Here is a 23,512-nt window from a genome sequence, read left to right as displayed (position 1 = left end):
TGTCCAGGTAAATCTTTAGGGTGTTTTCTGATTGCTTCTGGTCTAGGCTCTCCCTTGAATCCCTTAATAAATCATTTCTTGAGTGACATATTAAGTCTCTTTTTTTAATTCTCACACGAGGACATGTTTCCATTGATTTTATAGAAAGAGAGAAAAACACTAATGTAAAAAGGAATATCCATTGGTTGCCTCTTGTGCGTACCTCAACAGGGGATTGAACCCACACCTAGGTATGTGCCCTGAGTGGGAATCGAAGTGGCAAGTTTTTGGTACGTGGGATGACACTCAACCAATTGAGCCACTCCAGCTGGGCTCAGTGTGCTCTGAGAAGGGCATTTTAGCATTCTGTGAAGCTGGCTGCCTCCAGGTACAATATGTGATATCAAGCAGTGCATCCCATGACCATGGGTTTACTCCCTTACCTTGCTCACTGTGAAGTGAGTCCCCGGGTCATATGCTATGCTTAGTGGGATTCCATGCTTATGGATCAGGTATCCTTGTGACCATAGGAGGTCAAAAGTACCAGAATGAAGACAATGGGAATCATATTAAGAAAATAGAGGGTGTCAATTTACAATAGTAGACAAGGTGAGTGGTAAAGTAAAGGGAAAGAAACAGGATTCTGTAGAATCAGAAAGTTAATCTTGTTCTATCATCTTGGATAGAAAACTACCCACTTCCAAAGTCTGCAGATTCTGGAAAATTCCTAAGAATTCTCAGTCTTAGGTCTCCTAATGTAATGGATATCTTGTAGCCAAGAGAAGGTGATGTATGTCTTTTCAGTTGGCAAATGGGTATCCAAGGATTAACTCTGGAGTTTTATGCTGTGTCAACTGTTAACAGTGGCAGACAAGACCCTTCCCATTAAGGCTCAAGGGCAGTTTTCCTCTCATATCTTTCAGAAACCATATTTCCATATTTCAGATCTTGCAGAGGCTGTTTAGGTGGGTATTTTGGAAACATAAAAACAGAGGAAAAAATGTTTCAGCCACTTTCCCTTCTTGCATGCCTATTTCTTCCACCAGTCTCCCCAAGGATGGGAGCCATTTCAAAGTCCTAACTGTCTTCCTTCTTCTCCAGAGACCCACACAGGGCCCGGTGCACTTAAATATTTAGGAAAAAAACACACATGTTGAACAGAATGGCATTGCGCCCACCTTGCTTTCAGTGGGCTCACGCTCAGCTAGCAGCCACTCGTTCTTCCCCCGTGTCCAGCCTGATGGGTCTGTGCTGGAGCATGCATGCTCCAGTCCTGAGAGACTGGCCATGTTCCAGGACAGTACTCACTGCTTGATGAAGCTAGAGAAATGCCTGCAGCGATGACCACATTCCCCTCCAGTGTGCGAATGGGGGTGAAATCACTGCAGCTTCCTGTGGGGAGGCAAACGCCATGACCCCAGCCCCAACGGGAAGATGCTGGCAGGTACGTGAACAGAAACAGATTTTCCAGAGTTCTTGCATCTTACTCCACCCAGGGTCATTACCATTGGAGTGTAGCTTTATCTTTTCCTTTGACTTCCAGCGTCGCAAGACTGCTTTTGTAAGAAAAGGTTTTCTGACATCCTCGCTGGCTCAGTGGTGGAATGGACTGTCGTGGGAAGTTATGAGTTCCCTGCCTGGGGCGCTGGATAACTACTTGGCAGAGATGTTGTGGAGGTGGGGAGGAGAACTCCCAGGCCCAAGATGCTATAAGTCTTTGGTGCCCATTGTCCCTAGGACGCTGCAGAGGTACGCAATCTGATGCGGGTTTCGCAATGCAGCTTTGAGGCTGGTGATGCAAGTTCATTCAAGAGAAAACTGTGGCTGGTGATTTGGACCCCAGGTTGCTGCTGGGACACAAAGGGCCTGACTCAGGCTTCACAGCTCCTGCCAGCATTTTAAAAGGGAAGCGATGTTGTCTCTTATTCTTTCTCCCCTCACCCCCTAAAGGTAGATGGCTGATCTTCAGCTCTCCTCTCTTTCATTCCACACAACCCCTGCCCCCTGGGAAATCTCAGCCACACCTCTGGCTTTAACCCCTACCTCTCTGATGATAAATCCTAGCTCTGTGTTTCCAGCTTTGACCTCATCCCTTAGCAACAGACCCGTATAACCAAGTTTATTATATATCTCCATTTCATCATCCTACATCTCAAACACAGTGTGTACCTAACTAGGGTGTTTTCTTGCCTTCAAATGTGACACCCCTCACCCAGCCTTCCACCCATATGTAAACTGTCTTCCACCTCCATCTTAAGTCTATTTCTACGTTGTATGCTTGTCCTGTGTATTCCACCCCTACAGTGCCCACCCCACCCCTACTCCTGTTGTTTTTTTTTTTAAGAAAATATTTTTATTGATTTCAGAGAGGAAGGAAGAGGGAGAGAGGGATAGAAATATCAGTGATGAGAGAGAATCATTGATTGGCTGCCTTCTACATGCCCCACACTGGGGATCAAGCCCGCAACCTGGGCATATGGCCTGACTGGGAATTGAACTGTGACCTCCTGGCCCATAGGTCGATGCTCAACCACTGAGCCCAGACTTAATTTTTTTTAAGTTTATTTTTCAATTGCAATTTGCATTCAATATTATTTTTTATTTGTTTCAGTTGTGTAGCATAGACAGTGCCCTTTAAAAAAAAAAAATCAGCCTTTTTTATTCAAGTTGTATTGCTGTTGATTTCATTACCCCTCTCCTGGGCCTTACTGCCTGGCCTTGTGCCTGATCCCTTTGTACTAGCTCCCTTTCCTAACCCCACACTCCATGCTGCTGCCAGAGTGACTATCCTTCAACCTACGTGGGACCGTGTCACTCCCCTCCAAACAAACAAGCATAAAACATAAAAAGACTGCCAATACCAAGTGTTGGTGAGTATAGAGAGAGAGCAACCAGAACTCCCGTGCATTCCTGGTGAGTGTATAAATGGAGAAAAACTTTGGAAACCTGGCAGTGTCTATTCAAATAGATATGTGCATACCTGATGATCCAGCAGTTTCACTCCTAGATATGTACCCAACAGATGTACACCCATAAAAGCACCAAAGGACATCTGCAAGAAGGTGTGCAGCCCCCAACTGGAAACTACACATGCTCATTAATTGTGGTACATTCATGAAATGGGATATTAGCAATGATAAAGAACAAATTAAAGTTATATATAGCAACAAGGATGAGCCTTGAAACATCATGTTGAGTGAAAGAAGCCAACTACAAAAAAAATAGGGAAAACTAATTTATGGTGTTAAATTTATTGGGCTGCTATTTACATAGGTGTAGTCAGTTTGTGAACATGTTTGCATTTTATGTATGTTATACTTCAATAGAAAATTTACAAAAACATGCCTACCCACACATACACACTAAAACAAAAGTCCTTTCATGTTCCTTGTACCCAGAGGAAGCATTTCCAAACCTAGTGGAACAGCCCATTTTGCCGTGATATGACCCAGTCCAGCAGGCCACCTCCTTCCCACCTGTGCCATGTGTGCCATCCACACCGGAGCACTCCCCATTCTCCTCACACTTCGCGGTGCCCTTGCTCTTGCACTTCCTTCAGCCTGGAATTCCTCTCGCTCTCCTGAAGATGCCACATCCTATGTGAGGCTTCCTCTGATTTCTCAGACCAAACAGATCCCTCCTGCTGTTGCATTCCCGGGCATGCTGCTTTTCCCTCTCTCATGGCTCTTAGCTCTCTGTGCTTGCATGTGTTTCCTTGACTGGAGATAAACTTCTAAAGTTGTAGGAACAGTGTCTCATTCATCTATGTAAGATCTCTCAGGACAGTGCCCTGCCTGCTACTGTGCTTGAGCTCATGAATGTTTGACAAATGATTGAGTGTGTGCTCTGAGTTAAGCCAAGGTTGGTACTGCCAGAAAGCCAAGACACCCAGCGTGCCCGCAAGAAAGCTTTTGCCAAGAGCCAAGTCCCTTTGGAAGTAAACACATCCTGCAGTCCTTTATTGGCTGCTGACAACCAAGTAGATGTAAATGTGTTGTGCAGCATTGTGGGCGTGTCCAATTTGACTGGGTGAGACCAAGCAGCCCCACTAACATGAATAAGCCGTGCAAATATGTGGTTAATGACCATGTCGCTCCGTGTCAATTCTTAATCCCAGGTAATTAGCAGATAGATAATTGGTGGAAGAATGGGAGGTGCTGAGGGATGTGCCATCACTTGGGTGAAGCTAATGATCCTCTATGGATTAAGACCCACCCTCTGTAAGTGTTGATGGCTCCTATTTGAAATGCTCCTTTTGAAAAGGCCTCGATCCAAGTAAAGGTGTCAGGAGCAGAGTGTTGGCATCAGCACTCATTTTCTGGGCTGCTTCCATGGAAGGTGGGTGGATGGGCCCCACTGCTGCCAGCCTAGTGCAGGCAGCTCAGAGTCTGTGCTGCCCCTGACTTGGTGGGTAATCCTGAGTATCTTCTTCCTCCACTCTCGGTTTTACCATCTGTCTAATGGCAAAGGGTGGGTGGGGAAACTGATTCAAGAACCCATTGTAGACAAGGGTTTCCCTACTCTGCTCTTTTTTGGCTACAGAGGCATGGTTAGCTGGCCTGGATGATAGGGTGCTGTGGAAAGGATATTCTGGGGATGAAAGCAGACGTCTGTTGTGTCTTATATGACCCGAGGCAGGGCCAGCTAGGTGTCCATCAAGATGGGTGCACCTGGTTGCAGAGTGTTGAGTTAAACTCCTGTATAATGATTTTGTTGGCACAGACCGTCTTTTGTCCCGAACCCAGTGGCAATTTCTTTTTTCAGAAGTTTTCCTCCAGGTGACAGTTGTGTGCATGGTGACCCTGGAGTTACACACTTGGCAGCCCTGGGTTCAACAACCTTCACCTGTAACATCTGACAAACCACTCATGCACAAGAGAATGGAACGTAAAGGGAGCCCTGCCAAAGAACCTGGTACAGACGAACCAACACTGGACTAGAGGTCGAGAGGCTAGCACGTGTTTTCTCCTGTTGTTGGGTGCCACGTTCCATAAATGACCTTAGGCTTATTAATTGAGCTGTTGAAGTATTTTTTATATTTAATGATATTTTTGTTTGCTTGATTTATTTTTTTAAATTATCACCCGAGGATATTTTTTCATTGATTTTTAGAGAGGGTGGAAAAGAGAGGGAAAGACAAAGACAAAGAGAAACATCGATTGGTTGCTTCCTGCACACGCTCCACCGGGGAGGAACCTGCAACTGAGGTTCATGCCCTTGACCAAAATCGGACCCAGGACCCTTTGGTCCTCAGGCCAATGCTCTATCCACTGAGCCAAACCAGCGAGGGCTTGCTTGATTTATTATTATTAAGAGAGATGTATTCACTGTGATTATGTATTTCTTAAAAATGTCTTTTAGTTTTGCTAACTTTTGCTCTATATTTTAAAGCTATGTTGTTAGGTGCATGCAAATTTAGAATCATTATCTTCCAGGTGATTGAAAAGTTATTATGAAGTAGCCCACCATATTTCTAGTGAAGGTTTTTTTACCCCCATGAAATGTATTTGTCTGATATTTTTACAGCTATACAAGGCTTATTTTATTAACCTGACATATTTTATATTAAAATATAACACTTTTAGATAATTGTAGGTTCACATGCATATGTAAGAAATAATATAGAGAGCCTATGTGCCCTTTACCTAATTTCCCCATTACTAACGTCTTGTGAAACAATAGTATAATAACCAAAATAGAAACATTCATATAGTCAAGATACAGAATATTTAAATCACCACAAGGATCGCTCATGCTGTGCTTTTATATATACACCCACTTCACTCCCACCTGCACACTCTCTTTAACCCTTGGCAACCAATAAGCTGTAGTCCATCAATATAATTTTTTCAAGAATGTTATTTACCCGGGTCTGGGTGAGGCCGCGCCCCTGGGTCCGGGTGAGGCCACGCGCCCCGGGGCCTGGGTGATGCTGGGTCCCAGGTCCGGGTGAGGCCGTGCGCCCCTGAGTCCGGGTGAAGCTGCGCCCCTGGGTCCGGGCGAGACCAAACCAGAGGGATTCGGACCTGCATTACCACCATTTGTCCACCATCCAGAGCTGAAAAGTCAGTGCCGACATGTACACATAAGGAATTGGTGGACATTGAAATTGGGTCTCAAAAGAACTGTTGGTCCAGAAAGAAACTTACTACAGACTGATTCATTTGCCTGTCAGCATAACTATTATTGCTCGTCTCACATTCGGTTCTTATAAGTATATTTCTAGTAACACATGATCTCACTCATCTAGGGGAAATGATGAACAACATAGACTGATGAACAAGAACAGACCCAGAAACAAGGAGGCATCGATCGGACTGTCGGACCTCAGAGGGAAGGTGGGAGAGGGTGGTGGGAGGGGGGAGAGATCAACCAAAGGACTTGTGTGCATGCATACGAGCCTAACCAATGGTTAAGGACAACAGGGGGGTGGGGGCATCCGTGGGGAGGGGTGGGGGATGGGAATGGGGGGATGAGGACAAATATGTGACACCTTAATCAATAAAGAAATTTCAAAAAAAAAAAAAGAATGTTATTTAATGGAATCACACAGCATGTAACCTATTGGATTTGCTTTTTTCACTCAGCATAATTCTCTGGAGGTTCATCCAATTGTGTGTTTTGTTATTTTTCTTAAATCCTCACCAGAGGATATTTTTCCATTGATTTTTAGAGAGAGTGGAAGAGAGAGGTAAAGACAGCGATTGGTTGCCTCCCACAGGTGTCCTGACCAGGGACTGGGCCAGGGAGGAGCCTACAACCTAGGTACGCGCCCTTGACCGGAATTGAACCCAGGACCCTTTGGTCTGAAGGCCAATGCTCTATACACTGAGCCAAACCAGCTGGGGCCACGTGTGTGTATTGATAATTCATTCTTTATTTTGCTAAGTAGTATTCCATGATATGGATGACAATCGTTAGTTCAACTATTTACCCACTGAGAGACATCTGGGTTTTATCCAGGTTTGTTTTGTTTGGCTATTACATGTATGTATACATTTTAGTGTGAACAAACGTCTTTATTTCTCTGGGATAAATGCCCAGGAGTGCAATTGCTGAGTCGTGTGGTTGTTGCATGTTTAGCTTTACAAGAAACTGCCAAATTGTTTTCTAGAGTGGCAGCATTTTACATTCCCACCAGCAATGTATGAGTGATTCAGTTTATCTGACTCCTTGCCAGCATTTGGTGTTGTCACTATTTTTTTAATTTTAGTCATTGAGATAGGTATGCAGTGATGTTTCATTGTGGTTTTAATTTGCATTTCCCTAATGGCTAATTATGTTGAGCGTCTTTTCACATGTTTATTTGCCAACTGTATATCCTCTTCTGTGCAGTATATCTTTTGCCTATTTCCTAGTTAGATTGTTTGTTTTCTTACTGTTAAGTTTTGGGAACAGATCTATAAATATTTTGTCCAATTTGTGATTTGTCTGGGGAGGAGCCTGCAACCGAGGTACATGCCCTTAACTGGGATCGAACCCGGGACTCTTCAGTCTGCAGGCCGACGCTCTATCCACTGAGCCAAAGTTGCTGGGGCTGGTTTAAAAATATTTTGTCCTAGTTTGTAGCTTGTCTTTTACTCTTTTTAATAGGGTCTTTCACAGACAAATATTTTTAATTTTAATAAGTCCTATTTAGCAATTTTTACTTTTATTGATTTTTTTTTTTTTTTTTTTTTGGTGTCAAGTCTAAGAACGTTTTGTCTGCTTAGTCCTACATCCCAAAGATTTTCTACCATGTTTTTCTTTTTTTTTTTTTTTTTTTACTGATAAGAACAGATACTACACTTGATCTTAGCCAAAAGACCGAGAAGCAATCTACCATGTTTTTCTGAAAGTTTTACATTTTATGGTTAAGTCCATAATCCATTTTAAGTTATTTTTGTATAAAGTATGAGACATAGGTTGAGGTTTTTGTTATTATCTTGGGGTTCTCTATTCTTTTTCATTGGTACAGTCTTGATTACTGCAGAGTATAAGAAGTCTTAAAGTTGGGTAAGTGATTCCTTTGCAATAGACTAAGTGTTTTTTCTTCTCAAAATTCATATGTTGAAATCCTAACCCCAATGTGAGGGTATTAGTAGGTGTGGGGTCTCTGGGAGGTAATTAGGTCATGAAGGTGGAGCTCTCATGACTGATATTAGTGACCTTATACAAGGACCCTCTTTCCACCATGTAAGGATACAACAAGAAGTTGGCAGTCTGCAGTCTGGAAATGGGCTCTCCCCAGAAACCAACCATGATGGCATCCTGATCTCAGACTCCAGCTTCCAAACTGTAAGAAATAAAGTTTTAGTGTTGCCCTGGCCCATGTGGCTCAGTTGGTTGAGCATTGTCCTGGGCTACAAAGGGTTGCCGATTCAATTCCCATTCAGGGCACATGCCTGGATTGTGGGGTCAATCCCCGGTGGGGGGCATGTTGGAGGTGGCCAGTTTTTTATTTCACATAGATGTTTCTTTCTCTCCCTCTCCCTTCATCTCTCTCTAAAAACCCATTTAAAAATCTTTAAATTTTTTTAATTCTTTATAAACCATCCAGTCTATGGTATTTTGTTATAGCAGCCCCAAATGGGTAAGGTATACTTTTTATTTTTCAAATTTGTTTCTTTTTCGAATTTTTTAACTATTCTAATTCTATTCATTGCCTTTACATAAATTTTAGAATAATCTTGTCTATATCAAGAAAAGCTCTTGCTGGGATTTTTATAGGAATTACATTAATCCCTTATGTTAATTTGGGTAGTACTGACATCTTCGTATGTTGAAATTTCCAACCATGAACATGGTATGTCTCTCCATTTATTTAGATTTTCTTTGAATTCTTTCATTGGCATTTTATAGTTTTCAGCATACAAGTTCTGTACATGTTTTGTTAATTTACATCTCAAATTCTTAAGTGATTGTAAATGGTATTGTATTTTTAATTTTGATGTCTTCATTTTTATTTCTTTTAATTTAATTTATTGGGGTGACACTGGCTAACGAAATTATACAGGTTTCAGGTGTAAAATTCTACAACACATTATCTGTACACTGTATTGTGTGTTCGCCACCCCAAGTCTAGTCTCCATCCATCACTATTTATCCCCCCTATCCACTACCTCCTCCCCCACTCCCACATGATGTACATATTTTCATTGTTAGTACATAGAAATATAATTTTGGTATGTTTATCTTATATTCTGTGACTTTGCTGGGCAAAGTCAGGCAGAACCATCACCTCCTCACTCTGAGAACTCTACTTCTTTTAATGAAGCCTCAAGTAAAATAAATTAATATGGTAGCCTCATGACACTCCTGACTCACAGTGAGCACAGCATTGTCTAAGCTGTCTTTACACATGCCAGTACCCATCCTGGTGTCCCTAGCTGGCCCCTGTGCTGTTTCTTTTTTGAACTCACAGTACTACTTAAAAACATGGCAGATCTTGCAAAATTTTTCTATGGCACAGTCAGAAAGATCTTACCATGGGCTCAGGTAGTTTCTGGATTCTTCTTAGAGCATTTGCTCTCAATATGCAGAAGAAGGGAATGTTAGGAAACATGCCTCTCTTTTTTTTTTTTTTAATATATTTTATTGATTTTTTACAGAGAGGAAGAGAGAGGGATAGAGAGCTAGAAACATCGATGAGAGAGAAATATGGATCAGCTGCCTCTTGCACACCCCCTACTGGGGATGCGCCCGCAACCAAGGTACATGCCCCTGACCGGAATCGAACCTGGGACCCTTCAGTCCGCAGGCCGACGCTCTATCCACTGAGCCAAACCAGTTTCGGCGACATGCCTCTCTTTCAAACAGTGTCTAAACAGTGTCCAGCTTGGAGCAGAAGTCATGATCATAATTCTGAGAAAACTTAAGCCCAGATGGGGGTTGGCTGAAGTCTCCAAAGGTAAGCCTCCTACTTAAGGTTGTAATGCATGTTACTCACTTCCTTTTGGGAACAGTTAATTCTAATATTAATGTCAGACATAAAGGCCAAAAGAAAGTGGATTGAATCTACATGTATTGATACAGCACAGTCATTTTTTCAAAGGCTACAAGGTAGATTGGGATATTGTGAAGCTTGGATCCTCTCTGTGGAAATAGTGGAGTGACACTCAGTGTCACTTGGCCTGAAAACTAGGGGTCCTAAAGCAAAGGTCTAGGCCCCTTGGGGGTCAGCTCTCCTTGTCTTCCTTCAGTCTGTCATCTCAGGGGAGCTCTCCAGTCTTTTTACTCTCTCTGAGTGTCAGGAATGCACAAGGCTGGCGGGAACTCCAGGCTTCAGGGTCCCTTCACCAAGTCTCTGCTGACCTAGCAGAAGGACCCAAATCTGCTACCACAAGGGGACAAGGCATCAGTGTGTGTGTGTGTGTGTGTGTGTTCTGGCTAAGGCAGGCAGCCTGGCCTGAGACTGTATAAGTGAGAGTGCTTTCTGTGCATCACTTGTCTACTGCTGCGTTAACAAATTATCCCAAAACTTAGCAGCTTAAAGCAACAACATTTATTATCTCACAGGTCTTCTGTTTCAGGGTCTCTCACAAGCCTGCAGTCGCCTCAAGGTGCGGCCAGGAAGGATTCACTTTCCAGTTCACTCATGCAGTTGCTGGCAGTTTCTGTTCTCTGTGGCCTGTGGACTAAGGGCTCAGTTCCTCATAAGCCCCTTGGTTCCTTGCCACCAAGGCCTCTCCACACAGCATCTTACAACTTGGCAGCCTGCTTCGTTAGCGCAAATGAGAGAGAGTGCTAGTAAGGTGGAAATGACGGTCTCCTACAACCTACCACAGAAGGGACGTGTTATCACTTTTGCCGTATCCTGTTCAGTAGAAGCAAGTCACTAGAGGTCCAACCCGTACTCCATGGGAGGGCGTTACACAGGTGTGAATACCGGGAGGGAACCATGTCAGAAGCTGCCACCACACTGTGTGACTGTGGAGCAGGCATGAGGGACAGATGGGGTATGAGGCATGTCAGGCCTGGGACAACGATCAGTGCTCCACCTGGAGGGTGAATGTAACAGGACAGAGGGCAGAGGCTTGGGGACCCAGGCTATCCCTGGCACCCTGGGTCTGAGTAGCCTATAAGATTGGCCCTGGATCTGGGTGGGCACTAGTCCTAAATCCCCCTAGACCCAGGCTGACGAAGGTGGGTGTTGATTCTCACTCTTCTTGCTGCTAAGCCACTTTCCTATGTCTGCATGTTGTGAGCACCACTGCAAGTAAGACACCATGCCAGGCACAGCATTGTACTTGGATCAGTAGTATGCTGTGGGCATCCATTCATTGTGAAAATTCATACAGTATAACAGCAAGAGCATCGTGTCAGATTCTAGCATCAGGAGTCTAGTGTGGGCTGCCTCCTAAGCTGATGGTCCCTCTTGGACTTCAATTCTCCATTTTATAAACATGACTAGAGGCCTGGTGCATGAAATTCATGCACAGGGGTGTGTGTCCCTCAGCCCAGCCTGCACCCTCTCCAATATGGGACCCCTCGAGGGATGTCCGACTGCCCATTTAGGCCCAATCCCAGTAGGGCTGGAGTAACAGGTGCAGGGCCCTCTGCACTCAGAAGCTCGCCTGTTACTCCAGCCCTACTGGGATTGGGACTAAACGGGCAGTCGGACATCCTCTCACAATCCAGGACTGCTGGCTCCCAATTGCTCGCCTGCCTGCCTTCCTGATTTCCCCTAACTGCTTCTGCCTGCCAGCCTGATCACCCCTTAACCACTCCCCTGCCAGCCTGATTGCCCCTAACTGCCCTCCCTGCAGGCCTGGTCACCCCTAACTATCCTCCCCTGCAGGCCTGGTCACCCCCAACTGCCCTCCCCTGCAGGCCTGGTCACCCCCAACTGCCCTTCCCTGCAGGCCCGGTTGCCCCGAACTTCCCTCCTCTGCTGACCTGGTCATCCCTAACTGCCCTCCCCTGCAGGCTTGATCGCCCCCAACTGCCCTCCCTTGCAGGCCTGGTCCCTCCCAACTGCCCTCCCCTGTTGGCCATCTTGTATCTACATGGGGGCAGGATCTTTGACCACGTGGGGGCAGCCATCTTGTGTGTTGGAGTGATGGTCAATTTGCATATTACTCTTTTATTAGATAGGAATGCAATAAAAAGAACTCGCCCATCTCATTCACTTTGGGAGAAGATCTTGGTAGTAAACTATCACACTACAATTTGCGAAAACCTTCACATTATACTATTCTATACTCCTGTTCATGTTCAGGGAGGGGCACTCAGACTCACCAAACTTCATGCTAAAGGGACAGTAGAGGCCATCTGATGGCCTCCAGTCACGTACACCTACCAAGTGTACAGGTGAGACAACCACAGGCAAGGGACTCACCCAAGGTCACACACAAAGTTAGTGGCTGGGGAGGGGGAGGCCTGGGTGTTTTGACTCCCAGCCTAGTGCCTCTCTGAGAACCAGGAGCCTTCTGATGCAAACTGGTGTCACCTAGAAGTTCTGATGCTCGGCAACCGGAATTCAAACTCTGCGCCCACCATTTCCTACTTCATGGTCACTACCTCCCAGGGGAGATTTTGGAGACTGAGAGGCACTTAACTGAATGTTAGCCATTGTGATTGTTACTAGAGAGGGAAGGCAGTATTGTACCTATTTTATTGCTGGGGAAGTTGAGGCTGAGACTTCCCCAGGTACCAGACCCAGAATTCGAACTAGTGTTTTTCTGACAAAGGCAGGCAGCCTCTCAGAAAACAGGAAAGAACCAGACAAAGGTAAGATTTTACCTTTATTAATAATATGTTATAGACTCCAGGTTCATTTCGTGCATGTGTACAATCTACTAAGGCAGTGAGGACAGCTCAGGTTTCCTGAGGATGAATTCAGGAGGAAAACTTCAATGAGACCTGAAAGCCCCTTGCAAAGAAGTGAGGTGTCTGCCAGGGCATATAACTCAGGGCGCTGGCCAACCTGGCAGCCGTGTTTCAGAAAAGCTGTGTATGTTCATTGTAGTTTGGGATTTGGGTGGAAAGACTATTTCAGTTCTGGGATTTTGCTCTCCTATCAGGCAGCTGCAGGCCCAGACGGGCCCCTGCTGGAAGGAAGTCAGACCTCCTCCCCACAAGGAGGAAGGGCCCTCCTGTCTGTGGTTGGCGGCATTGTACTTGCTGGATTCCAGGCTGTCAGTCTCACAGCAGAGCTCCCAGGACGCTTAGCATGCAGATTGTTTTGTTAGGTTTCTCCTACAGTTAATTTGGAAATTACCCAGCTGCCCACAGCCTCTCCCAGGTGTTCTGTGACCTATGTGCCTGCTCCTGCGGCTTCCACATTGGTGGGACTAATGCTGGCAGAAGCTGGAAGGGTCGGGGCGGGGTGACAGGAAGCATGGTCCCATAATGGGCTTGTCTTAACAGCCAGACTCCTTCAGCTTTGGAACAAAACATTCTACTTTGTAGGATCTGAAGCAACCAGATCCACACACTTCAGAACATTATCTTTAAGCCTCACACACTTTGTGGAGGTAAATCAGGGGCGTGTGGAGGATCCACGCGACTCAGAGGTCCAAAGAGAGAGGATTTCCCTGGAGCTCCAGTCAATACATAGATACAAATCTTCAATTCCCACATCCAGGGAAGAAAAACCCTCAGATTCCTTTTGCTGTGGATTTTGTGACACTTGGGTTGAGTCTCTTCCATGCAACAGTCATGTGACCTTGAGCTTGTCCTCTCTTCTTGGCCCTCAATTTCCTCATCTGAAAAAAAATGCAGCTGAAACCTGCTGCTTCCCAGGGCAGTTGTGAGGACCCAAAGGGTAATGTATATGGAAGTGCTTGGTACACGCTGATCACAGCCACTCTTCAATATGTCAGGATTATGATTAGTCAGCTGTGCCACTGCTGAGCCACGTGAAGTTGAGGAAGAGCAATGGTGTAGTGAGAGAGCCCTGGAAGGAGGTCTAAGAGGTTAGCTCTCTGTGCAACCGTGGAAAGTTACCTTCTCTGGGCCTTGGTTTTCCTTCCATTAAATGAAAACCTGTCAGCTGCATGTTTATTTATAAGAATGGCAAAGGAAATATCAAAGGGAATAAACCAAGAATCAATTCTTTTCCTTCCCTGTAAGGGTCATCTTCTGTATGAGTTAGGATGCATTTGGCTGCAAGTAACAGAAAGCTGGAGGAAGAAGGCTTAACCCTTTGCACTCGCTTGCTTTTTCTCGATTCCTGCTACCGATGCTAACCGTGTCGAGTCACACTCGACATCCGAGTGCAAAAGGTTAAAGTTGGAGGATATTTGTTATCTTTAAAAGTAGGGGCCCACATGTGTAATGAATCGTTCAAGGATTGGTTCTTTCATCAGCTCAGTGATGGCATCAGGCACCCAGGTTCTTCCCACCTCTCTGCTCTGCCATCCTCAGCAGGTTGGTTTGTTCTCCTAGGCTGGCGCCTTCCGGGTCCAATATGGCTACCACATTTCCATGAGTCACATTCCAAAAACACTCAGAGGAGGAAAAGTGCTGTTTCTCTTCCCTTCTTTGTAAAAACAAAGAAATGCTTCCCAGAAGCCTCTAGCAGACTTTTCTGAACATCTCACTGGCCTGGAAAGTATCCTGTGCCCATTTCTAAATAATCACTGGCAAGCCCTGGCCGGTGTGGCTCAGTTGGTTGAACATTGTCTGGTACACTGAGAGGTCACTGGTTCCTGGTCAGGCCACATGCCCAGATTGTGGGTTTGATGATCCCTAGTAGAGTGCATGCAGGAGGCAACCAATCGATGTTTCTCCCTCTCCCTCCTCTCTCTCTAAAAAAAAAAAAAAAAAAAAAAAAAAATCAATTAAAAAAATCACTGGCAAGAGTGATGAAATCATCACCATGTTTACCTTGGACAAGTTCAGATTGAGCCAGGGGTACCCCAAGGGGTAAGACTTCTCCTGAAACACATGACCAACTGAAACCTGGAAAAGATCAGGGACGTGTGACCAAAGAAAAAGGGCAGTCTAGACAGCTAACAGTGTCTGGCACACCTTCTTCTTGAATATTCCAGAAAGAGGATGTATTGTTTTATTTCTGTTCAGCATTGCCCACTGTACCTCCACATGCTTCATTTGGTCACTCTGAGCTCTACCATCAAGCCCCCTGTGTCCAGTCCCCATGATAGGACATCTTTTGAGCACCAGTGCAGGAAAAATGTGAGCAGACCTCACTTCATCCGAGGTTGAATAGTTGTATAGACTCTAATGAAAATTTAGGGTAAAAGGAAGGTGTTACATGGGAGGGGCAAACTTTGAAAAGGCTAATATTAAATATATGTTTCTCAAATATATGTTTCACACCATGGTTGAGGAGCTCAGTTGGTTAGAGCATCATCCTGATATGCCAAGGTTTCAGGTTTGATCCCATTCAGGACACATGCAAGATAAGTGGAACAATAAGTCTCTCTCTCTCTCTCTCTCTCTCTCTCTCTCTCTCTCTCTCTCTTAATAATAAAGAAAAAGAGCCCTTCACAAGGCTTCCCACAGGCATTCCATGTTCCTAATCTCACTCCCTGGTCCTGAGGTCTGGATCTCTGAGAGAGAGTGACAAGATCCGCTGATGTTTGAACTGGGTCATACACTGGCTGCTGTGTGGGAAATGACTGACTGAGGGGAGTAGTGGAGGGGAGCAGAGAGCCATTAGGAGGCTGGTGCTGTGATCCATGAGACAGAGATGATGGAGCCTCCCCTCTGAGGACACTTGGAGGTGCAGGGTGGGGTTAGATAGTTCCTGGAGAGGTAATGGTCAGAGCAAATTCATGGTGACAGGAACACAGAGGCATGTCTGGGGAACAGCAAGCTCATTGGTGCCTAGGGATGCAGGAAGGGCAGCTATGCGAGATGAGGCTGAGAACAGGGTTGCCATAGGGATCATAGAGGGTCCTGAGTACTAGGTGAGGAGCTTGGGCTTTCTGCTGTGGACACCAGGGAGCCTGCTCTCCAGGGCAGTGGGGCAAAATGGAGGGAGGATGCAGGAGAACCCATGGGGAGGTCCTGGCTGGCTGCTGGGGACTGACAGCAGAGGCGAGAATTGGTCTCTGTGATGCTATGGTTCTCACACTTCATCTCTCATTGCTGAGTGCGGCCAAGCCTGAAAAACCACGGCTGAGGGTCTGCTCTGCCCACACATAGATAGTGAGATAAGCTGGTTCTTTCCACCAAAGCTGAGATCCACCCTGATTCCAGCTTCCCAGTCCCTTTCTCACCTGGGAGGGGCTGACAAATGATCCCTGACTACCTGCTTTGGTACCTGGTTAACCCATCAGGTACAAAAGCCTCAGCTCTTAGAAGAGGGATTGCAGGGCTGACAGAGGGGCACTGGGAATTCTAGAGAGCAGTTATCCTCTCCCGGGAGCAGCAGGGGCCACTCCAGGAGCTCTGCTGAGAAGGGGCAGGCTCAGGGAATGACCAGTGGCAAACTCATTAAGGACCTCCTATCCTTACCCCCATCTGTCCACCCCATTTTTTCTTTAGTTCCTACTGCTCAGTTTGGGCTGAGAACCACTAGCCCACACTGCCTTTCCCTTTGGGTTGTCCTAAACTATTTAATAAACCAGTCCTGGGCTCAGTTTACCCATCCATATAATGGAGGGTCTAACAGGGAATTCCCTCAAGCTGCCCTGAGCCCCCTTCTCCTTACCTGGTGTGATTACTTCCATTTCCACATTGCCTTGTATGAAGATGATAATCAAATACAGTCTCCCTTGGGGAAGGCACAGGTTCTAGTCCGGTTGGGCACTTAGGCACTTAGCGATGAGAGCTTGGGTAAGTCATGTGCCTCCTCTTTAGCTCTATAGAAATTCTACACACACTCGTGATGTTCCTATCTTTTCCTATTATTAAGAACTCATGTGAGCAGAGATGAGAGTCCTGGTCTCCCTGTGAGTTGCTGTGTAATTCTGGGAAGAATGCTTCCCCAATCTGGGCTCTGCCCCATTCTTCATGGTACATGTTCCCTGTCTGAACTGCTTTTTATCAGGGACATTCACCACCACCACCACCACCCCCCCACGTGACCTGTCATGCCAATTCCCACCTAGAAGTCAGCCCTTCTCAGGAACAGAATGAGCACAGAAACCAAGTTCTCCAGAAAGATGTGTGTATGAGGGGCAGGGGAGGACTTGTTCAGGTGCCCAGGATTTGGGGCTGTCCAGGGGCACTTAAAATGCTCTACTAGACTCGCAGCGGTTGCCAACTGGTGGTCCGTGAGGTCTGAAAGGTTGGCAACCGCTGGTGTAAAGAAATCTTTGGAGCAGTGGTCGCCAACCGGTTAATAACTAGAGGATCCCTCAGCCCAGATGGACTCAAAGAGGGGGCCACTTCTGGCTGGCTATTGTGTCCCGAGAAGAAAGCTTTACTTTTCTCCTAAACCCCCACCTACCCCAGACTTGGGTCTAGAGCTGAAGGATCAAAGGCCAAGTCTATTCCATGCTTGAGCAAATGACTGTTGCTTAGGGAGTGTACGAAGACCAAAACCTAAGGTCCAGAAAGTGCCTCAGGAGCCTGGGTTCCTGCCCCAGCTCTAACTGGTACCCCAGCTTTCAAGATACTTTTAGATGCACTCTCAATAAATGTCATTGTCACAGTTGCCATAGGCTGGGAATATGAGGTAAGATCCATTCTGAGGGCTAGGATTCCAAGACTCAGAAAGTGCACCTGAGGCAGGAGGTAAAACGCTCCACCACAGCCCTGGCCCAGATCTCCTCTATGCAAGATAGCACTGTATTGGGGCTATGGGTCAGAAACAGGAGGCTCCTGGAAGTTATTCTGGACCTCTGATCTCAACAACATAGCACATTTCTCCTCACCCCCATTTCTCTAATGTTCTGCCTCTTTGCCTAGCCCAGTGGTCGGCAAACTCATTAATCAACAGAGCCAAATATCAACAGTACAGCGATTGAAATTTCTTTTGAGAGCCAAATTTTTTAAATTTAAACTTCTTCTAATGCCACTTCTTCAAAATAGACTCGCCCAGGACGTGGTATTTTGTGAAAGAGCCACACTCAAGAGGCCAAAGAGCCGCATGTGGCTCCCGAGCCGAAGTTTGCCGACCACAGGCCTAGGGCATATGCATCACCCAAGGGGCTTGTTGAAATGCAGGTTCTGGTCCAGTAGATCTGGGGTAGGGCCCAGGACTCTGCATGTCTAGCCAGTTCCCAGGGGTTGTCCATGCAGCTGGCCTATGGCCTCCACTTAAGAGTTGCAAGGCCTCAGGGTCTGGGTCTCTTGTGTAAAGTGGCGGGGGGGGGGGGGGGGGGCACGCCTCAGCTCTAAGTCTCTCTCCAAGTCTGTCTCCTGTCCCTTGGAGAACTGCATCCGGGATTCAAATGACCAAGAAAAGAGGAGTTAGAGAATGAAAGGGGACCTGAGGCCTAGCCAGTGCAGGAAGAAACTTGTTCAAGATCTCACAGCATTTCAACCGTGATTGAAAAATTAAAAAGTTGCTAAAAAATAAAAAAAATTAAAAAATCTCACAGCAATTCAGTGACAAAGTTCCGGCACAGGCTTCCTACACAGGAAAAACAAAAACTAGACAAAACACTCACTGAGGTGTTTACTGTGCTTTCTCTGGGTGAGCTATGGGTTCTTTTGACATTTTTTTCTTTCTAACTTTTAAAAAATAAATGAATGTGTGCTAATTTTGTATTAAAAAGAAATTTAATTTTAATAAAAGAAAGTTCTCACAAGGTTCTTAGTAAATGAGATGATGTTTGAATGTGCTGAGTAAACTGTAACTACATACCGCGGCTTCATGTCATGGCTGTTTAGTTCAGTTCTAATCGCCCGGATTCATTTCAACAGTTACCCTTACTCTTCTGGGCACACGAATCACCAGGATGAGGAGGATTCACCATCAGCCACCCTGAGCAGCTTGCTGCTCCCCCTCACCTCTGCTGTCTGAATTGGAATCTTTCCCCTTAAACTGGGGAAGAAGGTGCCCTAATCCGTTTTCTGGTAAACGACCTCGGGCCAATTCTGCTTTTGTTGCTGGTTTCCTGAGCTTAATTGCAAGCAAAGTTAATTTGAAAGAGAATAAATGTTACACAGCTCTGGGGCGAATTCTAACGAGCCTTGGGCAATTAGGTAAGAACGCATCTAATTACCCAGGGCCTGGGGGCGCCTGCACACAACGCTGGGGTGCAGGGCTCAGAGAGGGGCAAACGGTTTTTCTGGCTTCATAACAGGAAGAAGAAAAAGTAAATAGTAACGCACCTCCCGTCTCTGAGCCCCCAGATGGGAAACCGGGAGGTCCTGTCCCACGGTTTGGGGGGGTTCTTGGAGTTGGAATTTCCAAAATACTGCAGTGAAATGTTCTCAAGAGCCTACAGTCACGCGGAGGGTCTGGCCGCGCTCCCTACCACCGCGGAAGCCAGAGCGGGCGCTCGCTCGCCGGCGCTGCAGCGTCGGTTCCAGCCAGGCCCGCCCCGGTGGCACGCGAGCGTTGGGTGTCGGCAGCCGGTGGGAGGCTTGAGGACTGACGCTCTGTCAAAGCCTTGATTCCAACCATCGAGGGTCCCCTGTCTCTCCCCGTGCCCACTGTTCACACCAAGTCCCTTCCTCGCTGCGTCCTCTATGGGCACAGACCCTGGCTTTGGCACACTCTCACCTGTGGTCCGAGTTGACAAGGAGCGTGGGGGACGAAGGCGCGGGCACTTTACACTCCATCTTTCTCCTTTCCCGGGCTTTGTGGTGATGCTCCAGAAGGCTTGGGGATAAGGTGGCGCTTTTTTATTGTAAAGCCTTTCCTCCCTCCTGTGCCTGGTACTTTACTGTTTACGAAGAGTTTTTTCACCTCTGGTGTCTTGTTCAACGTTAGAAGGACTCTGTGAGCTAGGGGTCACACATTCCCATTCACAGATGAGGACAATGGCTTAAGGTTATTGGCGCTGTCAAATCAATTGACTTGGTAATTTAAAAAAAGAGAGAGAGAGAGAGAAAGGGTACACTCCTGTACTAACGGGCGCATAGACCATCCTTTCCCAGCCCAAATCCCCTGCTGGGCTGTTAGCAGCTAAGGACAAAACCCTTGGGTGGAGGGCTCTCAATTTCCAGGGCTTCCAAGTAGGCAAGGCATCCAGACTTCTGCTTAGGAGAGCCAGCCGGTCTAGCTGCGCATGGAGAACCTTTGAATTTCATACCAGCACGGGTCCATATGGAGATGATGACCAACCCCTAGAATTTCACAAGTTCAAAAGGCTGGGACTCGAACCCAGACTCACGGTCAGCAGGGTCAGTGCTCCTGCCACCTTCTGCCTCCAGGTGGTCATTTAGCACCACCAAAGTCAGGAAGGGCCAGCATCTAGACCCGTACTGTCCAGCGCAGTAGTCATCAGCCACACACTCCTATCCACCACGGGGCATGTGGCTAGTCCAAATTTAGATGAGCTAAAGCTGTAAAATACACTCCAGATTTTGGAGACTTAGTATGAAAAAAAAAACCAAAAAACATCTCAACAATATTTATATTGATTATTTGTTGAAATGATAGTTTGGCTATATTGGGTTAAATACAAAAATATTATTAGTTAATCTCACTTGTTTTTTATTTTATTAATGTTGACTACTAGAAAAACTTAAATTACACATGTAGCTTGCATTCTATTTCTATTGGACAACACTGAATTAGACAAATACCCGCCTGGAATGAATCACATTCACATGCATGTGAACGGGACAGCGCAATCCCCAAAATTAAAAGTAAGTACCAGTGGTTTTTAGTCTTCTTTTTCACATACCCACCACCCTTCCCTACCAAGTTAACTACACAGAAAGAGGCCGAGTTTCTCTTGCCAGAACTCACTTGCTCAAAGATTTTTATTAAAATGGTTCATCTGAACACTCAGGTTTATCTGAAAGCTGCACCTGAGCCTCTGAAATATGTAATGCTGGACATGTTTACTCCAGAATAGAAACTTACAAGATTTCTCAAGAGAAAGGTGGGAAAGTTGTTGGATTTTCTGCTTTTGGTTAGCTTGCTTCTCAAAACAAACAAACAAACAAACAGATACAAAACAAAAATTTTAAAAAATCTAGTTTCTTTCTAAAGCTTACTTCACCGACCACCTCAATTAATTTTTCACTTTCCTTTTTGCACGGGGAGAGGGTGGCAGAGGGTGCCAGGGATGGAACAGCCAACCCCATAAACTGAAAGCGTCACTAATGGGCTCCCCTGAATCCTTGTCATCCCTTTGAACTTGAGCTCATCCACTGGGTCCAGGGCTGCTTGATGAAAAGGGAGAGTGGAGCATGGACAAATGTATTTCTACCTGCTTCATTGGAAAACTACATTTAGGACCCAGATGAAACAGCTGCCAAATGATCAGCACATCATGCTCAAAAGATTCAAGAAATTATGATATAATGACGGCCTGGAGCGAATCCAGAGACTTTAGATGCTTGCCATGAGCTCTGTTTTAATTCCCTGGAATAGGGCTAGTTTAGGCCCTGGGTGGCCCACGAATGCTGCCAAATATACAGGCCAGCATCCACGGTGCTAGGGCCCTTCAAGATCATGTGAATGCTGCAGCCCTCTTGTATATAACAGCGGGGAGACTGGGGTGTGGGTGATGGTACTGGGTCACACTGTGGAGCTGAGGCACAGTCCAGACTCGGCCGGCCGTATCTTGCTATTCTCAGAGGCAGGGAAAACCAGCGGCAGGCCAGGCAAAACAGAGCGATTTCCCCAATTGCAAAACAAAAGAAAACAACAAAACTACTTCTTTTGCAAACTTGTCTTCCTCACCTTAAAAGTAAGGCGCTATTGGAGCCTTTTATTGCAGTAACATAGTTAAAGGCATAAGAGGCGGAACCCGTGTAAAAAGGCCCGTTTCCCCGCCGTACAGGGAAGAGTGAAGTCATGTGATTCGGATCCTAGAGTCTGGTGTAGACACGACACTGCGCCCCCTGAAAGGCATGTCTTTAGGAGCGTCACCTGATTGAGGGTCCTTTGTCCCAGTCCGTGAGCTGAGCTGCCTGTCCCAACGTCCTCCCATTTACAAAGTGAACCAGGTGTGTACGCGATGCACTCGGAGGCTGACTCTCCCGTCCACGTCTCTCCTCTGTAGCCCTCAGTTCGGCCCTCTCTCCAGTCCTGTCCTCAGTCTTGGGGATACTCTTGTGCAAACAGCCAAGGCATCTATGAATTTTCGACCGTCTGCTCGGCTCACATGGCGGACACGAAACGATCCACCCCGCCAGGATAGGCGGCCATATGGCGAGCATGGTAGGCACCTGCACCGCCCCCTCCGAGCTGCCCACCAGGGTTGTAGCAGGGCCCCAGCGCTCCGAATTGACCGGGCGACGTGCGCCCATAAAAGTCCACGGCGGTCTCGACGCCGCCACCACTGCTGCCACCGGCGGGGGGCGAGGCTGGCCCCGCCAACCGGCCAGCAGCCGCAAAGAGGGAGCCGCTGGCCCCTTGCGGGTACGCGCCGTCCGGGCCCGCGTAGGCGGCCGCGTAGGCGGAGGGGTTGACAGGCCGGGCTCCCGCACAGCCTGCGGGCTGGTAGCCGGTGGCTGTGGCCGAGGCGCTGGCCGCCGCAAAGGCGCAGGAGCCCGCGGGGCCCGACGGCGCGGGACCCAGCTCGGGGCTGAGCGGCCGCTCGGGCACCAGCCCGAAGACGCGGCACGGGCCCGGCGACGCAGCCGGGTAGTAGACCGGGGGCGGCGCGGCGAGCGACGGCGGGGCATAGCCCGCATAGACGGCGCCCGGGTACGGCGGGCGCGCGGCGGGCACGGCGCCCGGGAAGATGGCGGCGGCGGCGGCGGCGGCAGCGGCAGCGGCGGCGGCGGCGGCGGCGTCGTGCATGTAGGCCGGGTAGGTGGAGAGGTCCGAGCGCTTGAAGCGCTTGCGGCGGCGCAGGAAGCTGCCGCTCTCGAACATGTCCTCGGCGTTGGGGTCGAGCGCCCAGTAGTTGCCCTTGCCCGGGCGGCCGGCCTCGCGCGGGATCTTGAGGAAGCAGTCGTTGAGCGTGAGGTTGTGGCGGATGCTGTTCTGCCACTTTTTGGGGTTGTCGCGGTAGAAGGGGAAACGCTCGGTGATGAACTTGTAGATGCCGCCGAGCGTGAGGCGGCGCTCCGGCGCGTGCGCGATGGCCATGGCGATGAGCGCGATGTAGCTGTAGGGCGGCTTCCCGCGCTGCAGGGGGCGCTTCCGTCGCCGCCCGCCCGAGCCGCGGCCCGCCGCCTCCACCGGGACCCCGGCCCCCGCCTCACCGCGTTCCTCCTTCACGGTAGCCAGCGCCTCCGGCTGCGGCGGCGGCGGCTGCGGCGGCGGCGGCCCGCTCTCGGCTGTCATGGTGCAGCCGTCGCGTCCCCGCCGCGCGCTTCCGTCGAGGGGCGGGGGCGGGTCTGAGGACCGCAGGCCCGGCGCGCAGGGTCCCGGGAAGGACGCCGGGCTCCTCCGAGGAGAGCTCCCGAGGTCCTCGCGGGCTGGCGCCCGAGCACGATTTCCCCGGCAGGGGCGGCGCGCTGGAGGCTTGGCACCCGCAGCGTTCGGGCTGCCTCGGTAGGCACCGAGCGGCGTGTCCTGCCCACGGACGGCTCTGCTCGTGTTCGGGAGCTCGAGGCC

The 23,512-nt window shown here is 47.9% G+C and overlaps 1 protein-coding gene and 1 pseudogene across 1 annotated transcript; both read right to left on the bottom strand.

Moving 5' to 3' along the window:
- Positions 1 to 7,671: 7,671 nt before the first annotated feature.
- Positions 7,672 to 7,797, bottom strand: LOC114231763 (U2 spliceosomal RNA; annotated as a pseudogene).
- Positions 7,798 to 21,702: 13,905 nt separating this feature from the next.
- Positions 21,703 to 23,239, bottom strand: FOXE1 (forkhead box E1). The gene has a single exon (XM_054727481.1). It carries the CDS (start codon positions 23,237 to 23,239, stop codon positions 22,106 to 22,108), a length of 1,134 nt encoding a protein of 377 aa, XP_054583456.1. The 3' UTR covers positions 21,703 to 22,105.
- Between the last annotated feature and the right edge of the window lie 273 nt (positions 23,240 to 23,512).

This window comes from Eptesicus fuscus, chromosome 15 (genome assembly GCF_027574615.1).
Source record: "Eptesicus fuscus isolate TK198812 chromosome 15, DD_ASM_mEF_20220401, whole genome shotgun sequence".
Classification (NCBI taxonomy): Eukaryota; Metazoa; Chordata; class Mammalia; order Chiroptera; family Vespertilionidae; genus Eptesicus; species Eptesicus fuscus.
Note: the sequence above shows the minus strand (reverse complement) of the source record. Positions and strands in the feature narration are given on the sequence as shown.